Source organism: Trachinotus anak, unplaced genomic scaffold (genome assembly GCF_046630095.1).
Source record: "Trachinotus anak isolate AG129_WGS33_773 ecotype Australia unplaced genomic scaffold, CSIRO_AGI_Tana_v1 ptg000002l, whole genome shotgun sequence".
NCBI classification, from domain to species: domain Eukaryota; kingdom Metazoa; phylum Chordata; class Actinopteri; order Carangiformes; family Carangidae; genus Trachinotus; species Trachinotus anak.
Window position 1 is genome coordinate 16,332,501 of NW_027273853.1, and position 15,142 is coordinate 16,347,642.

General features: G+C 41.6%; 1 protein-coding gene across 1 annotated transcript; it reads left to right on the forward strand.

Annotated features, from left to right (window-relative positions):
* The first annotated feature begins 12,319 nt into the window (after positions 1-12,319).
* On the forward strand, positions 12,320-15,118 carry LOC139634967 (F-box/LRR-repeat protein 14-like). Its single transcript, XM_071501799.1, has one exon. It carries the CDS (start codon positions 13,110-13,112, stop codon positions 14,319-14,321), a length of 1,212 nt encoding a protein of 403 aa, XP_071357900.1. The 5' UTR covers positions 12,320-13,109; the 3' UTR covers positions 14,322-15,118.
* The last annotated feature ends 24 nt before the right edge of the window (positions 15,119-15,142 follow it).

A 15,142-nucleotide genomic window follows, 5' to 3' on the forward strand; every position in this document is an offset into this window, starting at 1 on the left:
ACGCTCACATAGATGTGTATTATCAGAATGTGGCCTACTCAATCCCTGAATCAGCACAAACACACACTAATACACACACACACACACACAGACCAGGCTGACGTTGTCCCACCACAGCATGCAGAGCAGCATAAATCACGACTGTTAATGGGCCTGAGCCACAGGGCTTCACTGTACTTCTCCACCTCCAAACGCTCCCTCTCTCTCTCGCTTTCCCCTGTCCATCTGCCCCTGTCCATTTGCAAGTATGAGCACACCGACACACATACTGAGTGGGAAATTAGCCTGCTGCTGTGACATTCGGTCTTGTGACTGTGTGTCTGTGTGTGTGTGTGTGTGTGTGTGTGTGTGTGTGTGTGTGTGTGTGTGTGTGTGTGTGTGTGTTTCTATCTCTCTACAGATAGGAAATTCAAAGAAAAAATCTGAATAAATCAGTGAAGAAAAGTGATGAATGCTTCCCCACAGGGCACAAGTGATCACTGAATGGTTTTGTGAGTATGAAAATAATGTGAATCCTGTGCTGTGGCCTTTGCAGTCACCATTTCAGCCCATGTGAACACCTAAGGGCAAATTTGGAGTAATGTGTCAGACAAGGCTTTCCAACACCATCTTGATAACAACAGATGAGGGAATATCTTTGGAAGAATTGAGTTTCATCCCTGTTCTGGTGGCTCATGGTGGCCCAAACACCTCACTGAGACAGAAGTAGAAACATGCTTCTGTAGTAATTGAGCAGTGGACTTCCATAAGCTAACTGTCAAGAGACAGATTTAAAAAAAGAAGAATGGCCCCGATCGAGGCAATAGAGACAGATATCCTGACTTGTAGTCTCAAGTGTGGGTCAAGCCCCCCTGGATTCTACATTTCCCATAATGCAACGTGACAGCGTTTTTCATTAGGACCTCTCTGCCTGGAAATTGTTCACATCTTTCAAACTCTATCTTTCTATCTATCTATCTATCTATCTATCTATCTATCTATCTATCTATTTTGTCCATCAGTCCATTTGTAACTATAACAGCAGACTTGAGTGGGAAATTACCCTCCTGCTGTGATGCTGGTCTTCAGTGTGTGTGTGTGTGTGTGTGTGTGTGTGTGTGTGGTGTGACAGATATGTGTTGCCTTTGTTTGGCCCCGCTCTGTCTGCCCAGATGGTAATATCTAGTGATTATCTCTGTATGTATCTCCTCCTCTGTCCTGCAGCCCTAGTGGGTCAGTCAGGTCCCACCCTCTCACTGCCACCATCCACGGTGCCACATTCATTACACTCCCCTGGGAAACGCACATCCCCTCCCACAGGCAGGATCACATCAGCAGAGCTCCCCAGGAGAGTTTTGAACTTCTCTCAGCACATTTCCCTGCCTTTGCCTGACCACCAAGATGACCTCTGAACCCTGACCTGGCTCTATGACCTCTAAACCTGCTTCTGTCCCTTCTGATGCTTTCTGACCTCAAAGGATCATAAATCATTACCTCAGACACAGACTGAGCTTCAAACCTTTCTCTCTGATTTCTTGTACACAAAATGTGAAGTTATTTTCTCAAAAAGACACCATTACTGGAACACAACTTTTACTCAGATCTAATTCTTCTGAGGGGCATCTGGAGGAAGTGAGAAGACAAAAAGGCGCAAGAGTAGCACGGTGGAATAGACGATACTGATGTCTAATTTTGAGGGAGCAACATGCTCTGTTGCTAAACATACTGTATTTATCACTGATGAATTTCATATTTGATACTTTGTAATCACACTCGTAATGTGTATAGAAAGTTGTGAATCCTAACAAACATAAAAATAAATAGAGGCATATGTGTTACAGTTCTTACTCATAGCGAGGTATCAGACACTATTGTTATCACAGGCATAAAATATTTTAAACTCAAAGTTCACTCACTGGCTTTTTTCCAGAGCTTTGAACTTTAACCTAAGTATAGAGCTTAAAGTAATATAATAACTAGAGCTGAAGCGATCACTTGATCTACCGAAAAATTTAATTGGCAGCCGTTTTGACAGTTAAATAATGCTTTCGGTTGTTTTCCAAGAAAAAAAAACATTTCCTGGTTCCAGTCTCTCAAATGTAAGAATCTGATGCTTGTCTTTATTTTATGTGATAGTAAATTGAATATCTCTGGATTCTGGGCATTTTTTGTGTTTTCTGACCAAACCCCTTATTGATTAATTAAGAAGCACCCTACTTAGTGGAAGCCCTTGTCATAACAAGTGGTTGAATATGGGGGGAGACTCTAATCTCTGTGCCAGTTTCCCAACAGTTGTCTGACTTCAAGGACTTCATCCATGTTGACCTACAACCTGAGAGATGAGATTAAAGCTTGGTTTTGGAAACATATAACAATTAATAATGTTCATAATTGCTTTAAATAATAGTTTATCACCATTGTAGTTGAAATATATGTAGCTAATGTATTCCTATTAATATTGTATTTTAAAGAAAATAGAAGTAAACACTGCACGTAACCAGCCAGGAAATGTTCTGATTAGGGTTGATAACAAAATCTGTTGCCAAAATGTGTTCATCATTAAATATATTTTGGTGTTTATATTTTCTTTCTCTTTTAGATTACCGTTGTGAGGAAACTGTATGTCCATCTCCAGTGTGTTTCCAGATTTGATTCGTGAGAATTTACTTTATAAATTGTTCTGTTTATTAGCATATATCTCATTTACTGCAAATTTACACAGATGTGGTTTTGTGTATCGTATCATGATTTCCTGCAAATCACAGCTCAGCCTTCTGGGATATCTGGCATGCTGGTGTGTTGTCACATGTCAGTCAGCTGTCACTTAACATCTAACACTGCTGAATTAAAACACTGGGAAAAAACAGAGGAGATTTTCTGTTGAAGCAAAGCAGCTTTCAAACATTTTATCAAGATAACAGATATTCAGATGTTTCATATTGCATGGCTCTTGAGGGAAATCCTGGCAGTCTGCTCTAACTAAGCAAATCAAGGATTATTATAGCTCTGCTGCCAACACACACACACACACACGCAGTCGCATGCTCTCACACCTTAACACACGTCCACACACACACACACACACATGCACATTACCTGGGGGGTCTGAGCTCCCCCTCTACAGGCCTTCACCCCACATGCTCATCTCAATTAATCACCCAACAAAACAGATGTCAGGAACAAAGAAACGATCTCCAGGCCTGTGGGGGTAAAAGGGGAGGAGGAGGGAGGTGTTAGCAGAGGGAGGGAGGAGCGGGGTGGAGAGGCAGAGGGAGAAAGGATGGCAGGAGAAATAGGAAGCAGGAGAGGGAAGTGCCCGTGTATTCAGAGCTGGGTGGTTTTTATGAGGCAGGTGATTGGAGGGGCAGTTAGAGTGGGATGTGTTAGCTGTTTATGAGCTTCGGGCCCAGTGCTACTGTTACTGTACCATACAAGATGAAACTGTAAAAGAGAAGAGAAAAAAAGAAGTCACGATGTAAGAGGGGGAGAGAGAGTGCGAGAGACGGCAAGAGAGTGAGAAAACAACAAAGCCCTGGAGATGAAAGACGGTCTACAAAACAATGGATACAAAATAATGCTCTGCGGTGTGCAGAAATAGAGCAAAGATTGAAAACCTGCCAAGATAAAGACAAACCCCCGCTTTTGAACTGTCACTTCACTGCGATACTGTCAGAAAACAAATGGCAATCCTGACAGGTTTCAGCTGCTTTGAAAGAGACAGAATCATATTTTATTCACAAATGCATATTTTATGGCTTTTATAGCGACGATCATAACTTGTTGTTAAGCACTGAATTCTTGAATCTTGTGCTAAATTATTGACATCTACATAATGTACAGATGGAGAGAGTAATACAGGGAGGGGGTGAAAGCAGAGGAAATAGGAAGGAAAGAGGAGGGAGGGTTGAAGAAAAAGAGAGGGGAGAGCTGCAGACTGGGGGAAATAGTAGGAGACTTCAAATCTCTACATTTTTATAACATGCACACTGTTGTTTTTACATGTCTCTGTGAAAAGCACACAGTCTGAAGTCTGAACCTTACAGGGTAAGCCATCAATCTGCTGGCATTATCTTTCCACTGTTTCTTTTCTTCCATCCACCCATCTATCTCGCGCAGCAGTCCTCTGTCTCTCTTTCCGTCTGCCTATGGAGCGTGGACAGTGAGAGTTACGGCTCACATCAATAACAGGCAGATAACAGCCCAGTCTTCATTCTTCAAGCACAGCCTTAAATCACATCAGCCCCGGAGGGAAGCAAATGAGGAGGAGAGGGGAAAAGCTTAGCACATATGAAACACACTACAACAGCAGCAACAACGGTGCAGTGTTGGTAAAATACACGCACAGTAGAGCAGAGATGCATTGGGGGGGTGGGATTACAGGAACACATCAATTTATGCAGCATAAAAACAAGGCTCGGCGTGGTAACTGAGAGTTCACAAGCTGAGCAACACGCTGGGGGAGGAGAGAGAAGGAGACATGATGACAGAGTGTGTGTTTGTGTGTGTGTTTGCAAATGTGTCACTGCCTGTCTTCAAGCCCATTTTTCTGTATGTTTGTATGGCAGCAGCATATTACTGAGCTGCAGCACGCCACAGGAAAAAGTGGTTAATGAAGCGCTCCATCCTACCGGCATACATTGATCCAGAGTATGCTGGGAAACACTGACCCCAGCTGTAGGTACTGAACTAACACACACACACACACACACACACACACACACGCACACACACACAAATCTTTTCAAGGATACTTGTCTTATTACTCAATCTTATTTTTCAATGATTCCTACTGATAACAATAACGGCATCTCACCACACTGACTGTCAAGATATGGGAACATGGTGCAATAGCTAAAAATAAGCCTGACAAAATTTCAGGTTAAAAAAGGGTTGAATGTCAAGAAAAAGGCAGGACAGTCCTCCTTTTCTGAACATTATTTTTTTGTTTTTGTTTCCCACTCCCCTGAACCCCTTCTCTGCACTATCCCATGTAATGTTGTCTCCAGGGAAAATTATTTTCTTCCCCAGCTCTGGAGAATCTATCATTTTATTCTCTTTCTTTATGTTAGTGGTGCCATAATTGTGTTGTTCTTTGTCATTTCCTGTCCAAATATCTGGACTATGTTTTCTTTCTCAGATAGGAATGTCTTCAGCTTAGTTATGTTAGAGCCCACATCATCCAGATCTCTTTTTCCACTCACCTGCTCTTCTTTATTTCCAAAATATTTGACCATCTATCTGCTCCTTTCTTGCCCCATTGGTCTTTGTTGTGGCAATGTCACTATGCGTCCGGATCTGTTACTTTGGTAAGCACAATGTTAGCCAAGAACCAAACCCGAACTATAGAGAAAAGGAAACAGAATCATCCTTTGAGTGAAGACTTTCATCTTACAGCTCAGGATTTGACTGATCACAGCCTTCTGTCTTTCACTCCTCTGCATATTGCCTTAATTCATTCCTTCCATCCTTTGTGCCTCCATCTTCATCTTCCATCTCTTTCCTTTTTTTGCTCTGTCACTCATACACACACACACACACACACACACACACACACACACACATACACACATCAATGCCTCTTCATCTCAACCCACATCTCACTCATCACTCCTCACTTGTCACATTTGTCTCTTCCTAACTATCTCCATCCCTCTATCTCTCTCTCTCTATCTCTCTCTCTTTCTCTCATTCTCTTTCTAGCTCTCCCCCCTCCCTCTCAACATAATGGTTCGGTGACACTTGTCTTTTCACTTCAGCATCATACCGACAGGAGGACTACACACACACACATACATACACAGGAGAGAGTTGGAGGCTTTGTACAGAGTAATGGGAGGTCTAATTTAATCCACACTCTACAGTAAACAGTGTGTGTGACCTCCTCTGAGCTGAGGTCAGAGGTCAGGCGGTGTTACGACCGACTCCCTCAGAGTCCTCTGTGCAGCCTGGGTCACACATCCTTCACAGACAGCTGCCGTCCATACTGCCCCCATGCTCTGAAGCATGGATCAGAACAGCTAAAGAGATTTAAAGGGATTACTCCACTCTACTCAAACACACACACACACACACACACTAACACACACACACACACACACACAGTTTCACTTACAAACGTGCACTGGCACATAGAGCGTGTACATGCACACTTCGTAAACATAGAAAGGCTTGTGGACTGCCATGTTACTGCATTACAAGAGTGTTTATTTCCCCTCAGTGTTCAATAATGTCATCGTGTCCGGCTGCATAGCAGCTGACCTCCTGACCTTTGTCCTCCACTGAGCACCTGCTGACCCTGACAAGGTCAGAGGTCAGTAGGGACTGTCTGTGCGCACTCCCAGATGGAGCCCCTTTAGCAGCAGGGACAACACCTGTTAAACACACTCACACACACACACACACAAACTGAGCAGCATCACTGTCCTGTTAGAGACATATTCTCCTCAGTGTGATAAATTATAAAAAGCGTACGTGTCCTGTGAGTGACAATTATACTGACACACAGCCCTGTGGAGACACAACACACACTACGCTCTGTTTGGCACGTCATGTGAGCTCAGTCACTCAGTGAATGTGCACCGTATGAATGATGACTGGTCACACCTCACCAACTCTGAACACAATGACAGGAGGTCACAGTCACACAGTAGTAACTGTCTCCTGTCTGTGTGTGTGTGTGTGCACGTGTGTGATTTTTGTGTGAAACAGTGCATAAGTTAATTACAATGACAATATGTGACTCAACAGTTTCTACTCTTCTGCATGTGTTTCTAAAAAACATCTGCACCAAAAAATGTATCACATAAACTATAACATAGAAAATAATAAAATTGTTTAAATTACCACAAGTGAGGTAAATGTTCCTATTTCAAATAAGTGATGAAACAGACATTGCACATTGCTCTTTTATCCTTCCCAAAAAAATTTGAAATAAACAAATGTAAACAGCTGGAGGGTTTCCAAGTTACCTCTCATTTATCTTGTGTGTGTGTGTGTGTGTGTGTGTGTGTGTGTGTGTGTGTGTGTGTGTGTGTGTGTGGTGAGCTGTCAGAGGAGATCTGGTGAGAGTGGGCTAATTGGAGTTAATTCACCATCTGTCTGTGGGAGCCAGCAGACAGGGTCATTAGCAGAGACAAGTCCAGCCACAGGGGAGGCCGAGAGGGGAATCACTATCCCTCACTTTCTCTCCCCCTGTCTTTGGGTTTCTTCTCCTCCCTATCTACCAAACCGTCTCTTGTCTCTGTCTCTCTGCCCTTATGTCTGTTTGATGCCCCTTCATCAAATGTTTCAGACCCTATAGTTCAAATTTCCTCCCTTTGCGAAGCACAGACTTACAAATCTAATTTTAATTCTTTGTTTGACGTACTGATTCTGTTATATGCAAAGGATTTGTTTGAAATGGTAATAATCTGTGTGTGGAGAGCTCTTTTTGATTTTATAGATTGTTTTGTCAGATCAGCGCTGCCCTCTGCTGGTCAAATATGGGTCTGAGCTCACAGAGCTGAACAGAGATCAATGGGACAGAAGGAAATCTAATTTTCCTTAAGATTAACTGCCTATCCTCTAAGTCTGCCTTTCTTTTAGGTTTAGAAAGAGACATTTTGGTTTAACATGCATCACAGTAAGTCAAAGTGCTGTTGGTCACAGCTGAAGTCTGTACGCTGTCAAGCTTTTCAGGCAGTTGCAGCTTGATAAATGTAAGATCAGAATGGGAAAATGACAAAAAGAGGCCAGAGGAAAGAATACATTTTGAACATTTAAAACTACTAAAAGCCTTATGACATGGTCCTGTGGGCCTGTTCTTTAAGAAACCTGTGATGCATCCACCAAAAGCTGATTAAAAGAATTAATGAATAATCTTATAGTGTTATACTGAGCTCATGTCCAGGAGTTTTCCCCTGATATTTAACTGTATCATGGGTTCAGAGCCTTTCTTTCATGCCATAAAAATTATTATTAAATAATACTTTGAATTTACCACGGGTAGAGTGAATGATAGCTAAATGTTGTACTCCCCTTAAGGTTCTTGTGAAATAACACCAGAAATCCCTGCATGTCCATGGAGGCCCACCTCCGGACCAGACCACCCTCACAGCTTTGATTGATTTGTCTCCTATGTCCTGTCTCAGTGTCAGCTAGAGCTGTTGCACAGGAAATAATGAAGGGGCAGTAAATGTCTAAATTAAATATAATCATGGATGTTTTCAATCTGAGCCATCAATTGGTCTTTCTTACACAGAGATAATAGTTTCATATTTGCCTTCAGTTCTCCCAGAGCAGCAGTGCACTCATGTGGTCTTCTATACCTTGTATATCATCTCCCCAGAATGAAACCCTTTGAGTGTTTGTCATATATTTTGCCTTTGTAAATTTTAAACATCTTCATCTGAAGATCCTTTGGTTTTACAACCATTATCTTCTACCCATCATCTCCACTGTAGTTTTGATGGGGCTTAGTGCTCGCCTCTAGGGTGCTTGCTTTGATAGGAGCTGATGACAGGAAAAGGACTCATTTGCTTCAGTGGCAGAAATTCAAGTAAATTATGCCTAACACAACATCATTATAGATACTGCACGTGGTATCATTCAATGACCAAAGTGAACCTTGGCTCTTTTTAAATAAACTAAAACAGATGCAGTAATTATTACTTTGATGTTTATCATGTTACATGTTTGGCAATTTATTGTATAAGATCTAAATTTCGAAAATACAAATTTCACTTAATTTTTTATTTAGGTAGTCCATTCCTTAATTTGGCTTCTACAGCATTAGTAGATACTGTATGTATACTGTATAAAGCATTGAAAACATGATCATTATTTACTTTCTCACCATTTTCATTTTAACTTTATTTATGTAAGTGCTTCATGGAGCAGGATTAAAACAACACACCTGAAAAAAGATGTGCAATCAAAACATTACTACAATAAGACAGTAAAAATTATGAATATAAGTCAATTATAATTGTCAGTACAACAAAATAAACACTAGGGATACAAGTGATAAAACTTAATGATAAAAGCCAGATTAAAAAGGTTATTCATTTCTTTTGGAAAATGCCTAGACAGCTTGCAGCTTTCTTTTTATTTTCCTTGCTCATAAGAATGAATCACCTTTTTGGAGGCCTAAACATGCTCAATAACTCATTAAACTTTGCACACCTGTCACATGGGTGTGGCAAAATGGAAAAAACACACATTGTCCAAAGTGCCCGAAACTTTATATGTCCCTATCTGAAGACACCTCCATGCCGATATCCAGTTGTGCTCATATTGCCACCTTATGGAAACAGGAAATATAATATTTTACAATTCGATGTACTCCTCATACCAGATTGATCACACCCACTTTGAAGGACACACTACAAAGGTGTGGTCCTTTGTAGCCATTGTAGATCATGACGGCTGAACCAAATGGGATGGTCCGGTCTATGGAGGATTTTCAGTCTCCATCATCAGCTGTGCCCACCCTTACTGTTGCATCTCAACCTAGACAACAAGTAACTTTTTTCACAAAAACTTGATTTTGAGGTTTTAAGGCCATTGGTTTTAAGACTTGCACTCTTAGTTTTTAAACTCACCTTGAAACCCAATACTCACATTTAAAAGTGTAATCCTCTCGCTAGTTGTTGGTGTTGTGTGCTGCCATATTATTTTTCTCATTTTTCGCGCAATGAATCCTGGGATAGGTTGGGCTAAGGTGGATCCTTGGTTGCCTAGAAAGGGAGGAGTCATTTGTCAGCCGCATATGAAGGAGCCTTTGAAATGGGATAGCCTAGTTGCGCTACTGTGACTTCAAAGGATGCAGCCCCTGAATTGGGATACAGCTCTTGATGATGCTTTATTGTGAAAATGGTGGCATGGTGAACGGCACAAAAAGAAGTATGTGTAACTCCAATATACATTGTCCAATCTGGCTCAAACCTGGTCAGAAAATGCTTAACACATTGATGATGCTTCACTATGTAAACTGTGGTTTTTCATTGACGACGCAGCAAATTCTGGTGTTTTGCTATGAAACAGGAAGTTGTTCATCATTTGTTTTACATCATATTTTCTTGGTCTGGTCTACACTTGATTTACAGGAACATAGTGCATCTTTGGTGTGTGTTCTCTAGCCCTATATGGTGGACTCAAGTAGTAATACAGAACGTACAAGTTTCCGTTGCCACACAACCTGTGCAGAAATAACATCTTTCTTGTAAGTGCGCTGTCCAACTGTTGCAAAGATTTAGCAGTAACCAGCCTGGTGGGAGCGGCCCCAAGCTGGCCAACAGTTCGAGGGCCCCCATAAAGTGGCTTGCTGCTTCGATTTTCTTTGTTTTAGTTAAGATTCTCACCACAGCACGTTGAATTAGCTGTAGTTTTATTATAGCCTCCTCCTCATTTGAATACTGGAGAATGTTCTGTTTGGTATATTATTCCTATGAAAATTCTGGATGGTTCCTGGCTCTGTGGTTTTTGTTGTCATTGTGCAGTTTCTGCCTGTTTGAGTCCTTGCAAAAGCTCTAAAATGAAAAGCTGTGGAGACCTGCTAGTTGTACAACAGCTGGTGAAGGTTGGGTGAGATCTGTGGTGGAGAATGATTCAGGGGCTCAGAGGTACACAGGAGCCCTGAAACATGTCAGGAATTGTAGATATTTATTGTTTCAGGGCCCCAAGAGAGTTGTTGTCAGGGGGTCCAGGATTTCTAGCAGTGGCCCTGAAGTTAACATTAGTTAGGACGTTTAAACACCCAAATAAACAAAGAGACACTTTCTTAACAAAAGCAGAATTATAAACTTCATGGAAGGAATGTTCGTGGCAAAGTTAGACATTTTTTTCACAGCCAACATTTTGACTTTGAACCTGTGTTTTTCCTACTTATTCGTCAGAAAATGTCTAATGCATTTTATGGTGCACATCTGAGTTGTTATTACTGTGTACCCCTGTTTATCTCTTCCAAGTGTTAGTGCATAACCAGTCTAATGCTTTGTGTGACATTCAGAATCCAGTGCAACTCTGCCTCTCTTGTCTCATCCACACTGAACCACTAACAATCGCTGCAAAGCACACACACTGTGTGTCCTCCAAGCAGCCAGAGTTGACCGGGTCAGTAAATGCCTCACTGCGGTAAATCTGGGCCTCCTGCCAGGTCAAAGACAGTTACACCAAGTAGCACTCGAGAGGGAGGTGGGTGACACAGCAGAGTCCTCTGAACAAAGGCATCTCTCTCTGGGTTGACACAGGATGTGTGAGCATTTAGTATTTTTAGAATAAGGATTCACAGAGACAGTTTTCAGCTGCATCTGGAGGACGAGGCGGCCTCTCTCTTTGCCAGTGATCCGTGAAAAGCTTCCAACAATAAATACAGTTACATGATCCTTGTTCTCAATCTTCTTAACAGGGCGAAACATTGAGAACATAGTTTTCTCCCAGAGACATTATTGCACTTAAATATTTATGTTGCTTATCTTTTGCATGAAGCAACATCATTCTAGAGGAGATTTTTTTCATGTAGAGATGGTATAATCACATTATAACAAATTGTATGTGTGGTCATCACACATATTTTAATCAAGCCAGACGTTTTGTATTCTCAACACTTATGATATTAATATTTAGCAGTGACTTGAAGTCCTCTCACAATGTAGGAGTGTGGAAATTCACACAACTGATGTGGGTGGAGGCATTAAAAAAAAAAAGTATGCTTAAAAACAGTAAAAAAAAAACAAACACATTGCTAAATATAATTTTCTGTATGTCCACTTTAACAGTCAACAGAGATATTAATGACTTATATTAAACACACTAAACAGTACTTTTTTTGTTTGTCCTGCTGCTTTTGTTTTGTTTTATTTTCTTAGCTGCCAAAATTATTGTAAAAAAAATAATAAATGAAATGATTACAGGGGTAAACATCAAGCAACTTGTAACAAAAGACAGTCTTTTAAAGCAGTTGGTCTCAAAGTTAGCACATAGGATGAGAATATTTAGAAAGGCATCAAGTCTCCCCAAAAATGAGTTTAGATAATACATACATTCCTCTTCTCAGCTTTATAAGTATGTTATAAAGTGAACTGATATCCACATTGTGTTATAATTTTTTTTAAAAAGTAGTGGTCTGGAAACATTTTGCCCACTGAACTGGTTAAAATTTGATTACATGTTAATTATGTCCTACAATAAATTATTGGTCATTAACTGATGATGTTTTAGGTTTTGGGAAATCACCCATGCATCTTCTATTTTTGTATTTTTCTCCAATATAGTAACTTAATGTACCTCCTATACAATATAGAGTATGATCATTCATATTTGACCTGTATACAGTTTGTTTGCAACATGTTTGTTTGTAGCTTGAATCAAACAATAACCACATTGTTCTAATTTGCACCTGAAGTATTTAATTCTCTTTTTTCAATGCAGCCAAATGTTTTTGTTGTTTTTATTAGAGTTGTGTTATGGAGCAAGTCACAACAGTAACGATACTTAGTACTTCCAGTAGGAGCCGCTGGTCGGTGTCTGAACCGGCTTTGAACCCCCAGATTCGGTTTATTCATTAGTGGAGATCCGGGATGCTCCGACGCCGCTGGAAATGCCTCAGAAGGTAAAGGATCCTGGCAGACACCTTTGTACGAGCAAGCGGCGCTGTAGCTGAAAGTTTCTACAAACAAAAAAGTTCCTGGATATGTTCTGCGATGAAGTGGAGTGAAGAATAAATTGTTTTGGAAAGCTGGGACAAGGAGGTTGTTCGTCTTTGAAGCTCACAAGTTTAGACAGCTAATGCTAACGCTACGCCGACGTTAGCTAATAGCGCTAGCCTAGCTCGCTAGGTAAATAGACTGCCTTTCGGAGTTTCCTGAATCTGCGTCCACATCCTCAAACCAAGAACTGTGCCGGTAGTAGTTGATTTGTACCATCATTTTGTTGAGTTCAATAGTAAACCCCTCTCCGCTGAGATGGGTGGATTTTTGTTAGGTTACGCACAAAGCTAACCGGCTATAGTTATCCTGTCCGTATGCTAGCTGACATTAGCTAGCGTTGCCGAGCCAGCCAGCAACTTCTGCGGGAGAGTTTCGGCGAGCTAACTACGACAGTATTGTCGCCCACAAGCAACCTCTGCTGCTGAAAGCAGTCAACCTGCAGCCATGTTTGAAATGGAGACACATATATCGTGCCTTTTCCCTGAGATATTGGCCATTATTTTCAGTTATCTGGACGTTAAAGACAAAGGAAGAGTAGCCCAAGTGTGCGCGGCCTGGAGAGACGCGTCCTACCACAAGTCTGTGTGGAGGGGGGTGGAAGCCAAGCTCCATCTGCGGCGAGCTAACCCGTCCCTGTTCCCCAGTCTGCAGACCAGAGGGATCAAGAAAGTTCAGATTCTCAGCCTGAGGCGAAGTCTGAGCTACGTGATCCAAGGGATGCCGCACATCGAAAGCCTTAACCTGTGTGGGTGCTTCAACCTCACAGACAACGGACTCGGACATGCCTTTGTACAGGACATCCCGTCACTGCGGGTGCTGAACCTCAGCCTTTGTAAACAGATCACAGACTCCAGCCTGGGAAGGATTGCCCAGTACCTCAAAAACTTGGAGGTGCTTGAACTTGGAGGATGCAGCAATATCACAAACACGGGCCTGTTGCTCATTGCCTGGGGCTTGCACAGACTCAAGAGCCTTAACCTGCGCAGCTGCAGGCATGTGTCCGATGTGGGCATCGGTCACCTGTCTGGCATGACCCGCAGTGCTGCGGAGGGCTGCCTGTCTCTGGAGAAGTTAACCTTGCAGGACTGTCAGAAGTTGACTGATCTTTCTCTCAAACATGTGTCAAAGGGCCTAAACAAGCTCAAAGTGCTCAACCTCAGCTTCTGTGGAGGGATATCAGATGCAGGGATGATCCACCTGTCACATATGACCCACTTGTGCAGCCTGAACCTGCGGTCCTGTGATAACATCAGTGACACAGGGATAATGCATCTGGCCATGGGCTCCCTCCGGCTGTCCGGACTTGATGTCTCTTTCTGTGATAAGATCGGGGACCAGAGCCTGGCATACATAGCCCAGGGCTTGTATCAGCTCAAGTCCCTCTCTCTTTGTTCATGCCACATCAGTGATGATGGCATTAACAGGATGGTACGCCAGATGCATGAACTCAAGACTCTCAACATTGGACAGTGTGTGAGAATCACAGACAAAGGGTTGGAGTTGATAGCTGACCACCTGACCCAGCTGACAGGAATTGATCTGTACGGTTGTACTAAGATCACCAAGAGGGGTCTGGAGAGGATAACACAGCTCCCGTGCCTTAAAGTGTTAAACCTGGGACTGTGGCAGATGACTGAGAGTGAGAGAGTGAGGTGAAAGCTCTCCTATATAGTATACATGTGTTTCATTGTGTACAGTGCTTGGTTTCTTAATTTTACCTTCTATACTGTGACTAAAAACAAGGAGAGGGACTCAGCATTGATCACTGGAATATTGTCCACCTCCGCTGCAATATCCACTGACTTTGTTTCAGTTTTGTGCTCTCTTTAGAGGTGCATTGTTTAATCTCAGCCAGTGTACAGTTCTTACTATCTAGCTACCTCACCCATCAAACACAGGAGTGCCTACTATCGCTGAATACTAGATTACTTTGCATATTTTTGTGACTCACACACCAATGGAGATTTTGATATTTAAGAAAAATCTCATTAGGTAGGCATTTTAACTCTTAACAGAAAGTCTGGAGTACAGTGGATTGAAGTTTTGATAGAATGTTTTTTTTGGCTGACATATTTTTTATTTGTGTAACCGATATTTTTTGTATTGAATGACTTGTTGACAAAATTGTACTTCAAATTGAAGTGGGTGGATCACTCCTTGTCTGTCTTTGTTTACCTATGTATAGTTGGCTATGTTTCATATTCCTGAGGAAATAAGTATGTATCAGATGTTCCAGTATGCTACTCTGTCAAAGGTTCATCAACATAAGGCATAGTAATTAACAGCTGCACAGGCTATATGCAATACCTTAAACTGTTCATCAGTGGTTTTTCTCCTGAGGAGCTTCCAATGATAGTGTCAGAGTATTTGTTTAAAAAAAAGCAGTAATTTAAGATTGTTTTATATTCATACAGTAGTGATATTTATGAATAAAGATGGCAAATATGTTTCAATCTTGTCAAGTGTTTGTGTTATTT